The 13,020-nt window shown below is 37.9% G+C and overlaps 1 protein-coding gene across 17 annotated transcripts in view; it reads left to right on the forward strand.

The window, feature by feature from the left end:
* Nucleotides 1–13,020, forward strand: part of rbm33b (RNA binding motif protein 33b) — a 54,010-nt gene that overhangs the window by 35,172 nt on the left and 5,818 nt on the right. For 8 of the 17 annotated variants that reach the window (XR_015478557.1, XR_015478558.1, XR_015478553.1 and 5 more), the window contains 4 exons: nucleotides 586–834; nucleotides 1,489–1,877; nucleotides 1,996–2,091; nucleotides 10,868–11,029. Coding sequence is in view for 9 of the 17 variants with exons in the window: in XM_087240952.1 (XP_087097078.1) it covers nucleotides 586–834; nucleotides 1,489–2,091; nucleotides 10,868–11,029 (1,014 nt within the window). In the remaining 8 variants the exon portion in view is untranslated. Of the gene's footprint in view, nucleotides 1–585; nucleotides 835–1,488; nucleotides 2,092–10,867; nucleotides 11,030–13,020 lie in introns of all 17 variants that reach the window. The other 9 variants (XM_087240952.1, XM_087240953.1, XM_087240954.1 and 6 more) reach the window with 2 other exon arrangements.

Below are 13,020 nucleotides of genomic sequence, written 5' to 3' on the forward strand. Positions count from 1 at the left end.
CTTGGAAAGGGATAAAATACGTCCTGCCAGCCTTTTACAGGCCTCTTTATGACTGCCCACATATCCAGTGTAGCCAATCACAGAGCAAGGCATACTGTGAATCCACCTTCATTACGAGTGGCAGAGAATTTCATTTGTCAAAGCTCCAACTCAGTTCATTTAATATCCACAAATTTGTGATTTCTAACTGTTATCTACGATTAAAATATGTAGAGATTCTGGTTGTGATACACTTGCATCTTTTATTCTACTACTGTTCAAATGTTTGGTGTATTCAAGAAATGAAATGTTTTGTTATGTTGAATGTGATCAAAATCACAGCAATATTTTGAAATAATACAACCCTAAAAATTCACTGTTTTTATTATAGAATGTGTTATAAATGTTATTCTTTTTAAGCATCTCCAGTGATGTATTGTATTAATTTTACTATAAATAATAATTATAATTTATTTTACTTCATGTGTAGCATTCTGGCATACCTTGGTGTAATCCAGCAAACCTCAATGGCCTGTTAGCATGACTGATCTCTTATTACCAACTGCAGCACGTATCCATTTCTAAAACCGCCTCCATCCCACTCAGAAACCTGCTGTGCTGGTAAGAGCTGTTGCCAGGATGGTGCAGAATGCCAAGCCCATGGCAGTTGCCAGGGGGATGCCCATTACTGCAAGGCAGCCAGCATGTGCCAAGTCCACGATAACTGCCAAAACTCCACCAGCGCCGGGGACGGTGGGAAGAAATGTGGGTCAGAAGGTCAAGGTGGAGCCCCAAACTCCTCGGGCTACTCAAAAACATCCCGCAAAGCCGCTAAACATGACAAACGACAAAGAGGTCAGTGACAGTCACAACTTTATTAGATTAAAACCTTGCTGATGAAGACATTTACTTCTAACTCAAAATCTCCAGAAATGCATTCAGAGATTAGGTTTGAAATTTAAAGATGTTTGGCTTTATTATCAGTAAGCTTGGGTGTACCATTCAGCATCATTTCATAGTTTATAAATCAATGCATGTGTAATTTCTCTTTCTTTTTTTTCTGGACTTTAAAATGGAAGTGTGGTAATAGAGCCTTTCACCCGGTGCTCAAGGTCAGACAGTCTGTGTGAAAGCTGTTCATTAGACCAATTATTACCTCTAACAATGCAGTCAGGAGGAAATCAATAGCCACTGTCAGGGCTGTTTCAAAGCCTCGCTCTGAAAATCAATCAGTCCGGCTTCTATCTGCATTCTCCTCCTTCAGTCATGTTCAGACAGCAGACATTTGCCAATATCAGCAAGGATTTTTGTTAAAAAAAAAATACACACACACTAATTATACTTGGCAGAATGTCTGTGCCTAAAGCAATAACAGAACACAGGAGCAGCTGCATCTAATAATGATTTTGGTTTTAATTAAGTGTTCATTATTACAGAAAATTATGTACTAATAAATGCCTGAGCTTGGTGTGATTATACCCGTTTTATTGGTTGTTTTATGATCCTCAGCGTGAGGAGTATATTCTCTACATGCAGAAGCTGGAGGAGCAGATGCACCTGAGGAGACAGGTTATCAAACACAAAGAGCGCATGCGATCTTTACGGGCCGCAAACAAGAGGCGTCTGCGACTGGAGCACTTCCAAACTGATCTGTCCACTGCACACTGCTGGAACAACAACCAAAATCAGCAGAAACCACCATGTTTTCTCAGTTCTTACCCTACAAATGCTATGCCCCAGCAGCACTTCTATAATCCCCATGACTGTCTCGTCCTGCAATGCCATCCACAATTGCATCCCCGGCCTCCACAACAGCAGATGTACCAGATTTTAGTACCCGCATTTCAGCCGCCCTGTCATCAAGCTCCATCGGCTCAAGGGACTCCAGCAGAGATGCAGTATAATCAGGCTTGTCATTCGGGCACTGGCAGGGTGGTGTTACAGAAGATGGAGCAATTTGCAGATCACATGAGTCTACAGTACAGTATAGATGAGGCTCGTTTTGCTGGTCTGCAGGACGTTCAGCCAGGAAGGAAGAGAATGATAGAGCAGAGGATATCTGATGGGCCCGTTCCTGCCAAAAGCAAAGTTGTTCAGCACTTTACCACAAGTGTAAGTACAGTTTTTTTTCCTTCCATGAATACCACTCATTATTAGTTTTTGGCAGTTATATTTATCAAAATATCCTGTATTAAGTTTCGAGACTGGGAAGTAACCTTTTCCATTGCTTGAATTGCTGAGGTGAATGATGTTTTTTTTTTTTTTCGTTTGTTCAATCTGAAAATGAAAATATGACATACTTTTATATGAGTAAACTAAATATATAATTTTCAGATTAATTAAATCACGTCCATATATATATTATATTATTATATAATTCATTATAATAATTTTTTTATCCATATAGATGAAAATGAATGTCTAAATCAGGGGCACTCTCTGGAGAACCGGTGTCCTGCATAGATTAGCTTCAACTTTCTTCAGCACACCTGCCTGGAGCTTTCTACTATACCTAGCAAGATCCTGATTAGCAGGTTTAGTTGTGTTTAATTGGGGTTGGAACTAAAATAAGCAGGACACCGGCCTTCAAGATCCTGTCTATATAGTCAATTTGGTTGAATCAGACCATTAGTTTCATTAATTTAGTTAATTCACAATTTACTTTGAAATGTTTAAAAACAAACATGGTAAAGGAGTAGTTCATCCAAATATCAAAATTAATATTAATTACTCTCTCAAGCTCTTAAGCTATAGACAGCAATTGTTAAAACTTGTTAAAAGTTCAGAATAAAAACATAAACATCTTCAAATCAGACCACATGCCTTCAGTATTTCAATTTGAATATCATCAGGCTACAAGAATATATGTTTGAGCACATAACACAAATAAATACTTAATTTAAAAGGCTGCGTTCACGAGCATTGTGCATTGATGCATTTCCCAGATGCCCACGCGTGAATTCCTCTCTTTGAAACAAAGCACAGACGCATCTGAGATGTCTCATAGCGCTTTTGTATCATATCGCTCTTGTGATCGAGCACTGTATACTGACACGGAGAAGAAGAAACTGTTGAATAATGTCTTGTTGTGTTCTGTGTGCACAAAAGTATTCTCATACCTTGATAACATTCTAATTGGAAAGCAGATCGTGACGACATATGGTCTGTTTGAAGAAGTTTTTTAAAATCGTTTTTTCTGAACTTTGAAAAAGACAGGACCATTGCAGTCTATGGTGGATGAGGGAGTTCTCAGATTTGATCTAAAATATCTTCATTTGTACCTGAATGGTGTCCTCAGGTTTTGCTGATGTCCTTCTACTGAGCATCAATTAAAAATATATTAATGACTGCAAATGTATTTGGTGCAAGCGTTGCACTAGGGGCTCAGAGGAAAGCACTTCAGAGGGTCATCAACACTGCTTAAAGTTTTTTAGGCTGCACTCTCCCCACACTAGAAGAACTACACAGCACTCGTTTTTTTTTTAAAAAAAAGCACAGAACTTTTTAAAAGACACTTCATGTCCTGGGAACTCTGGTTAAAGTTAAAAATAGTTTTCATCCAACTGCAATAACTATTCTCAAAGCTTCTAAAAAATAAGGAACTCGAGGAAATATATATTTTACACTCACCGGCCACTTTATTAGGTACACCTATCCAACTGCTCATTAATCAAATATATCTAATCAGCCAATCACATGGCAGGAACTTAATGCATTTAGGCATGTAGACATGGTCAAGATGATCTACTGCAGGTCAAACTGACCATCAGAATGGGGAAGAAAGGGGATTTAAGTGACTTTGAACGTGGTTATTGGTGCCAGACGGGCTGGTTTGAGTACTGGGATTTCCACGCACAACCTAAACTAGGGTTTACAGAGAATGGTAGAAAAAGAGAATATATGCAGTGAGTGGCATTTCTGTGAGCACAAATGCCTTGTTGATGCCAGAGGTCAGAGGAGAGTGGTTCCAGCTGATAGAAAGGGAACAATCACTCAAATAACCGCTCGTTACAACCGAGTTATGCAGAAGAGCATCTCTGAATGCACAACACATCGAACCTTGAGACGGATGGGCTACATCAGCAGAAGACCACACCAGGTGCCACTCCTGTCAGCTAAGAACAGGAAACTGAGGCTACAATTCACACAGACTCGCCAAAATTAGACAATAGAAGATTAGAAAAAAAAATGCCTGGTCTGATGAGTCTTCCATCAACAACACGAAAGCAAGGATCCATCCTGTCTTGTAGCAATAGGTTAGGCTGGTGGTGTTTGTGTAATAGTGTGGGGGATATTTTCTTGGCACACTTTGTGCCCATTAGTACAAATTGAGTATTGTGTCATCGCCACAGCCTACCTGAGTATTATTGCTGACCATGTCCATCCCTTTTTGACCACAGTGTACCCATCCTCTAATGGCTACTTCCAGCAGGATAACACACCATGTCATAAAGCGTGGATCATCTCAGACTGGTTTCTTGAACATGACAATGAGTTCACTGTACTCAAATGGCCTCCACAGTCACCAGAACTCAATCCAATAGAGCACCTTTGGGATGTGGTGGAATGGGAGATTCGCATCATGGATGTGCAGCTGACAAATCTGCATCAACTGTGTGATGCTATCATCTCAATATAGACCAAAATCTCGGAGGAATATTCCAAGTACCTTGTTGTATCTGTCACGAAGGATTAAGGCAGTCCTGAAGGCAAAAGAGGGTCCAACCGGTATTAGTAAGGCATAAATAATAAAGTGGCCGGTGTGAGTATTATGTCCGCCTTTTCATATTTCTGTCTTGAGCGCATGTATGATCATAGTCTTAGATATATTTATTTTTTACAATTTATACATTTTAAGTTATTTAAGCAATTATTTTTATAGCATTTTTATGATTCCATTGTACTTGTGAAATGATAATAAAGATCTATTCTGAAACAACACGAGGCTGAGTAATTAATAACATGATTTTCATTTTTGAAACTTACCCTTTAACTTCTCTAAAATCATGACTTTGATCCATTTTAACATCATCCATATTCATAAAGTATGAATGGTCATCATATAATAGAGCATTCATATGGGAGTAATAAGCTAATGACCACATGAAGGGGTAAAAAAAGTCCTCAATCTCAAATCCTATTTGCAATTCCCACCACTTATGAATTCCATGTTCCCCATGTGACATTATCCAAAGCTCTCCTTTCTCATCATCACTTCATCCTCTTTCCAGTCTAACCGCTCTTTCTCTCCCCTCTCCATAACCTGTCCTGTCCTGAGACGTGAGGTTTTGCGAGCTTCTGCGGGCCGATGAAGATAACAGGGTGTCAGTCTTAATAGAGGTTGTGGTGGGATGTCTTTTGCGGAGAAATGTCTGCAGACAGCCGAATCGATGAGGTTGCATTTGACAGAGTGCTGAAAGACAGATCAGCAAGATGCTACCCAGAGACATTGTTCCGCTGTCAGTCTCATCCGCATTGACAATGTTATCTCTCTCGCTCTCGCCAGTATCAAGCATCTCTCAGGTGCTCCGAATTGGATGTCACCCCCTGAAGATGTGCAATTAATCTTTTGCTGTGTGTGTACGTTCTCTTAATACCTGTAAATAGAGAGTTGCTAGTATGGCGGATTTGGATTGAAGAGCTTAGGCGCAGATAAGGGAAATTAATTTTTCATCAGGAATAATAGCAGGCGTGCCAACGGGGAACACAAAGCAGGAGTGAGTGTGAGTGGGGAATTTGTCAAGTGTTGTCACTGTGGGATAATGCCGCTTCAGTGTGTGATTGGTGTAATGGAAGGCTGTGATTTCAATGGAGGGGGGATTAATCACTTTACACTGTGCTGAGAGCAGCGGAATATAGATAGTGAGTGCTGTTTTCACTGTGTCAGATTGTGCAGGTGTGATTTGGGGTGTCCTTGGGACATGTTTGAGCATATTGTTGTCTGAAGTTGGATTCATGCTCGGTGCATCAAAAGCAGGTGTTAATAAAGCGGTATAGGAGTGTTTGCATTTTGCTATGCATGTGCTTCTCTGCTTTTCTCTGTGTTGATTCAAACTAGGGCTGGGCGATTTGCCCTTAAATCTAAATCTCAATTGATTGAACATTTTAACTTGATTACAATTCATGAACAATTATTTCATTTATTTATTAAGAATTTCTGCCCTTATAGTTCACTTACAGGTGTTATACGGTAGATATGCACACATATTACAAGTGAGAGATTTCTGAATTAAAGGTGCATTACTTGATTTTAAAATAAAGTAAACACACACTACCTACTATCTATTATTTATTGAACATTTATTGAACTAAAATTAAAACACATTGCCAAAAACGTGGCTCTCTGCCCCGGCCACCGTCGTTACCATTACTAAACCGACCAATCACAAACCTGGCACTAACGTTACTCGTTGTTGTGACAAAAAAGTAAATTTTATAATAAATGCGCGGGTATGTGAAGGCTGCGTAGGACTGTACACGTGTCTGTTGCAGAAGTATAATATCATAATAATATAATACATTTAAATCATAATTTAATAAGTATAAATCAGTCTTATCAGAGCAGGGTCACGTCACTCCACACACGATAGGGAAAGTAATTGAAAAAACTGACCTGGAAAAATATGATCGATTGTAGGTTCTGAATTTTGATTTAGATTTATCGAAAAAAAAGTTTTTTATTTTTGCTTTAATTATTTATTTTTTTTCTTTAGTTTACATGCATTTACGTTTTTTATGTCTGGTGGCACTTACACAACAAAAATGTGTTGCATTAAACAATCAGATTTAAAAAATATGTATATATATGTATATGTATATGTATATATTAAGGGTGGAGCCGAACCCGAATACGGTATTCGGAAAGGCACGAATAGCGTGTTTTTACGAATACTTGATTCAAACAAATACTTGAAAAATTATTTGTATTCGGGAGCAAGAAAAACACTATATCAAAAAGCAGCGTTTCCTCATGAGACCACAGTGCATGCCCGCGTGAGTGAGTGAGAGAGAGTGAGAGAGAGAAAGAGAGAGAGAGAGAGAGAGAGAGAGAGAGGCAAAACGCGCCAAAGCCCGAAACTGAAAGCGAGACGTGACTTTTAAGGGGTTGTTTCATATGGATTTATTAATCATTCTTACTGTTCAGTGATCGCAAACTGCCGTAGTTTATTAAAGACGCAAACCTCTCACTGCACGTCAGCTGCGCGCCTTTAGCAGACCTCCTCATTCCTGCAGCACGAGAGCTTTATGATTGTTTATGCGCGCCAAAAGTGGCGGATCTGTCCGGTAAAATATCTGACTGCGAGTCACCACATCCCTAAGGACTGTTTGGCGAAATATTTGACTGCATGTCACTGCATAACAAACGACTGAAAGGATATAACTAGAGAACTCTCCACTGTGCTACTGGATGAGAGCGTATGGCAAGCCGTTTTAGCATTTAAACCTTGTTCAGACTATCCATAAATATATTTAGAGATATCTCTAATTATATTTTGACTTGTCATAATTATAATTCGACTAGTCAGATTGGAAATATCTGCAAATATATTATGATAGACTAGTCATATTCCTCCATTGACTTCCATTGAAAAATATTTGCAGATATCTCTAAATAAGTTGACTAGTCACAATTGTAATTAGAGATATCTCCAAATGAATTTTGACTATTAAAAATCCAATTCAAGATATCTACAACTGTAATTAGACTTTTAGTAAATTAATTAGAGATATCTTCAAACATATTTGTAAATATCTCTAAATATGATGAATTAAAGATATCTCTAAATGTATTATGACTAGTAAAAACTCAGAGATATCAATTACAATTGTTACTAGTCAAAATTCATCTGATTTCGTACTAGTACAATTGTAATTGCAGACATGTCTAATTGTCATTCTGAGTAGTGGAATTATAATTGTGACTAGTCAAAATATAATTAGAGATGTCTCTAATATATTTATGGAGTCAGAACAAAGATTTAAATGCTAAAAAGGCTTGCCATAGAGAGCGCTTCTCACTGAACAGAGCACCGCGCAACCTTCTATGTAATGTATTATCACATGCACTAAAAGCATCCTAAAAGCATCAACACAGCCACATTCTGCCCCAGCAAGTCAGTTTCAAACATAAAAAAAACAAACAAACAAACTTTGTGTCTTTTTTGTGGCTGGCAGATGATAATAGCAGGGCTGTATCTTTTAATATTATATAGAATACTTTTGTTCTGCCAGATCTCACGGGCAGGGTTTTATTTAGATTTATTTAGTTAATATTAGTTTTTGGAATTCTGTCCATTGGAAAGAAGTTCTTTCAGAAGAAGAACAGTTTTTTGAAGTATTATTTGTTTTTTATTCTGTCTATTCAGTGTCCTTCAACAAGAACGGTGGTGGTGGGGTTCATAATATTCACAATGGTATTTTATTAGTTGTTGGTTTAACCATGGATGAGATAATGGCTTCTATGTTATTTTCTTTTCAATGACATTTTTTATCACATGTTCAAAAACAACAGCCAATATTGCATATCTATAATTTATATAATGGGTATAATTAAACAATACTTTCACTATAACGTAAATTAGAAGTGTAATAGAAAAAATATATATTTTTGCGCCATTTTGAATTTTACTCGAATACAAATACAAATACAAATACTTTTCCCCCCTCAACAAATACAAATACAAATACAAATACCGGCTGCTCCGCACATCCCTAGTATATATATATATATATATATATATATATATATATATATATATATATATATATATATATATATATATATATATATATATATATATATATGCTTTTATTTTACATTTTATAAGAGTACATAAGGATAACATGTAATGAATGGGATGTAATGAATAATTTTTTTTTCAATACTTTTCCAATTATTTTGCTGAATGAGACTTAAAAACTAAATTATTGCTAAATATGATTCAAATGTAAAAAAAAAACAAAAAAAACATTTTAAAACATATTTTTACATTGGAATTATATATAGCATTTATTTAGTGTTTGTATGTCTGGTATGAGGAAATAAAGATCCTCTCCCTGTAAAACAAAGCCACTCATTATAGTGGCATTAAAGGAAATAATTAAAAGTAGTTTGAAATCTCATGATTCTACATTCCTTTCCACTCTGTTGCGCTCCATCTAACTGTTGTTGAATGTGTAGGCGGCTGTTCAAACGTTGTGTTTTGTCTGCTCTCAGTAGGTGAGGTTTGGCAGTAGCATTAGCCGACTGCGCTCCTGCAAAAAAACAACATCAACAAAGCTGTTGCTTTAGAATTTGCCAAAAATCGTATAGCATTTTTACATTGTGTCTTTTAATTTAATAATTGCAGTCAATTTACACATTAACAACCCTAATCCCAGCATATTTTCTCACGATACCACTGACCGTCCCATGTGAGTCCATGTGAGAAAAATCAATTATGTCCAGGTCTGCTCTCCTGCAGGAGATGTTGTGATGCTGTCTAACATCATAACATAGTCTGTGGGAGTGCCATTGTTGTACATGACTGTAGGCCAGTTGTTTTGACTGTAGGCCTGGGGAAGCCCACTGCTTTCGCAGCAGTGTAGTGGTCAGGTGTGACATTGAGCCCCGGCTGGCCGTGAGAGAGGTGTGCAACCCGAAGCGGAGAGAGTCATGGGGACGCCTGATTTGTTTGTGCTCATTAAGCTCTGAGGTGGGAGGTGGGACACTCTCGGCGGGGCAACAGGAAGGTGAATGCAGCATGGGAAGGTCAGGAAAACGTATGGAAGAGTACTAAAAATATACTCTGAGAGATGGGTTCATCCTTGGGCCTGCATGACATCGTTAGGGAAGGGATAAAGTTAATAATACATTCAATTAGTTGTTTTATTGGAGAAATATAGCTTTTTTTTTCTTATATAGTTCTTTAAAAGTTTGCAGTGTGCACTTTGGGGATGACAGTTGGTCTTGTTTTGTGTTTGTTGCTTGACTTGACAACTTTGGCATACATTATCTTCAACATATTTTACTTAAAATACACATGTGAGACACTATTTTAAGAATATGATGTATAGGTATGGACAGATACATTTGATTTATTTGATGTAGAGCATTGGAACACATTTGTAGACCACTTAAATTTACAATGCAGTGTCATGTTTAAGTGAAAATTTAATTGTTGTTTTGTTTTGTAAATTTCTAATGAACTTTTTTTTTTAATTTAAAAGAAAAAATGTTCTTTCAGAGGACTTTTTTTTGCCTGAAATATAAAATTTTTCATTTTCCTTTTATATTTTGGGTGGAATAAATTTTTGGCGGCTGCACGGCGGCGCAGTGTAGTAGTGAGTAGCATGTTTGCATCATCGCAAGAAGGTCACTGGTTCGAGCCTCGGCTGGGTTCGTTGCCATTTCTTTGTGAAGTCCGCATGTTCTCCCCGTATTCATGTGGGTTTCCTCTGGGTGCTCTGGTTTCCCCCACAGTCCAAAGACATGTGGTATGTATAGGTGAATTGGGTAGGCTAAATTGTCCATAATGTATGTGTGTGAATGAGTGTGTATGGATGTTTCCCAGTGATGGGTTGCAGCTGTAAAGGCATCTGCTGCATAAAACATGCTGGATAAGTTGGCGGTTCATTCTGCTGTAGTGACCCCAGGTTAATAAAGGAACTGAGCCGAAAAGAAAGTGCATGAATAAATGTATTTTGACATTTGTTTGTCTGTCTTGTTGTTTTAAATAACAATATTTTTGTTTTAAATTCAGAGGAAATTTTCATCAGACGTCAATAGAACAAATTTTACTAATATTTACTCAAACAAGTAATAATAATACTAAAACTAATAATAGGTCTCTTAATTTGTACCGTATTTGATCCTCATTTTGTAACATTTGAATTCTTTTTTCAACAGTCTAGAATTGGGAGTTCAAGCTCTGATTTCAAACCAGCGATGAGTGAAGAAGCAAAATCGGTGACTGAAACGAATCGCCGAACTGTCACCCTGATTCAGGAATCCTCTCCACTTTCATTTCTGCAACACGGTCTCAAGCTGACCTGTCCAATACAGAACAAGGTAAATGTGTCACTGCATGTCGCCACAATTCAGAATATAAATATTCTTTAATTCATACGATTTTCCAATTTGTAAGTCAATAGAACCTGTTAATTGCATATCAGGAAGTTTGAACTATAAGAAATAGTAATATTACACATTTTATGTATTCATATATATATAATAATACTCTGGGTGGCGCAGTGGGTAGCGCTGTCACCTCACAGCAAGAAGGTCAAGGGTTCGAGCCTCGGCTGGGTCAGTTGGCATTTCTGTGTGGAGCTTGCATGTTCTCCCTGTGTTTGTGAGGGTTTCCTCCAAGTTCTCCGTTATCTCCCACAAGTCCAAAGACATGCAGTACAGGTGAATTGGGTATGCTAAAATTGACCATAGTTTATGTGTGTGAATGAAATTGTATGTATGTTTCCCAGTGATGGGTTGCAGCTGGAAGGGCATCCGCTGCGTAAAACATATGTTGGAAAAGTTGGTGGTTAATTTTACTGTGGTGACCCCAGATTAGTAAAGCGACTAAGCTGAAAAGAGAATGAGTGAATGAATGAATGAATGATGATATCCTGATAATGAACATTATCAAGGGGAAAGTGCTCCACCGTGAAGTCTATTCATTGTATTGTCAACTATATTTGCGCATTGCGGTCAGAATCCTAATTTGCTCAATATTTTCCTTTGGATATGCTCACCAGTACCTCAAAATCTGCTGAAATCACTGACCGGACATTTTTATGTAGTGTATTTGCTCTTGCCGCTTGCAACATTGCTACTGTGCCATGATAGCAACACTGGGAAAAATAATGTCTTTCGACTCGTTCACTGTCAAAATTTTACTGTCAGTAAAATCTGTTAATTTAATTGGCTTGTGTTTTTTTTTAATTCACAATCATTAAACTGCTAAGTTAAACTTAAAGTCTTACAAAATTACCGGTATCAAGATGTGCTGCTCATTTGAATAAAGTAAAACTTTTCTCAACCTGTCACCTTGCACCACATGAGACACCCACATCCGGTCACCGATGATTTTCCAATGAAAAATAATCGTCTGACAAATGGTTAAGTAACTTTGCAAATGACGTTTGAACATGGCTTGATTTATCCCGCGTGGCCTTATTTTCAGATGTTTATAATTGTTTTAACTGTTTATTTCATGCCAAATTGAAGGCCTATCAAACCCATCAGCCACACCCTTCTTTAATCAAACATTTCTATTTGTGTAATACTAAAAATACCATCCACCCTGTCAGTGCTCTACACTTTTGTTAGTCAATCGAGTCAAAGAATACATTGCCGCATCTCGTCCATATTGAAACATCAGCAGACACCAGAAGGGCAAACTAAATTGGTCATCTCGGCGTGTGCCTGGCACTCGCTGCAGGTTGTTGTTCAGGGGCGAGGTAAAGGCGGAGAGGGCCAGATGGGCAGTGCCCACTTGGTGCCAGGCAAACAGACGAGCAGTAGAGAGGGAAAAGGTGGGGGTGTAGATGGGCAAGGCTGCAGACCTGGTGTCAGTTGAAGGGCTTTCTTCATCAACCGCTGGGGTCCATCTGAAAAACCTGCTGATGTCAGTAAGACCCATTCAGGTAGGTCAAATCTTCGCTCCCCTACCAGCTCCACCACTCACTGTCAGGCCTGTCTTCTCGCCCTGGAAAGCTGATACGATCAGTGCAATTTACTGTGAAACAGCTTAAGCCCTTTGTGAAAGTTAGTGCAGTTAATGACACGCTGTCCTGGTGAAATAAAACCATCTTAAATGTAGAAGCAGTGTCATGAGATTGGCATCGCATTCGAGACATCTTCAATGTCAGTGTTTCATTCGACATTATCTTCTAAAGTGGTTTGAATGATTTCACTGTATTATTGCTTTCAGATGTACTTATGTTACGCAGTTTGCTTATTTGTTTATTCAGTTTGTAATATATTTGCTGTTATAAACCAATCTTGAACAATGCATTTACACCACCTCCATCATGTTTGTTGATGTTAATCTTAAGATATTT

This window comes from Danio rerio, chromosome 2 (assembly GCF_052040795.2).
Source record: "Danio rerio strain M-AB ecotype USA chromosome 2, GRCz13ab, whole genome shotgun sequence".
Taxonomy (NCBI): domain Eukaryota; kingdom Metazoa; phylum Chordata; class Actinopteri; order Cypriniformes; family Danionidae; genus Danio; species Danio rerio.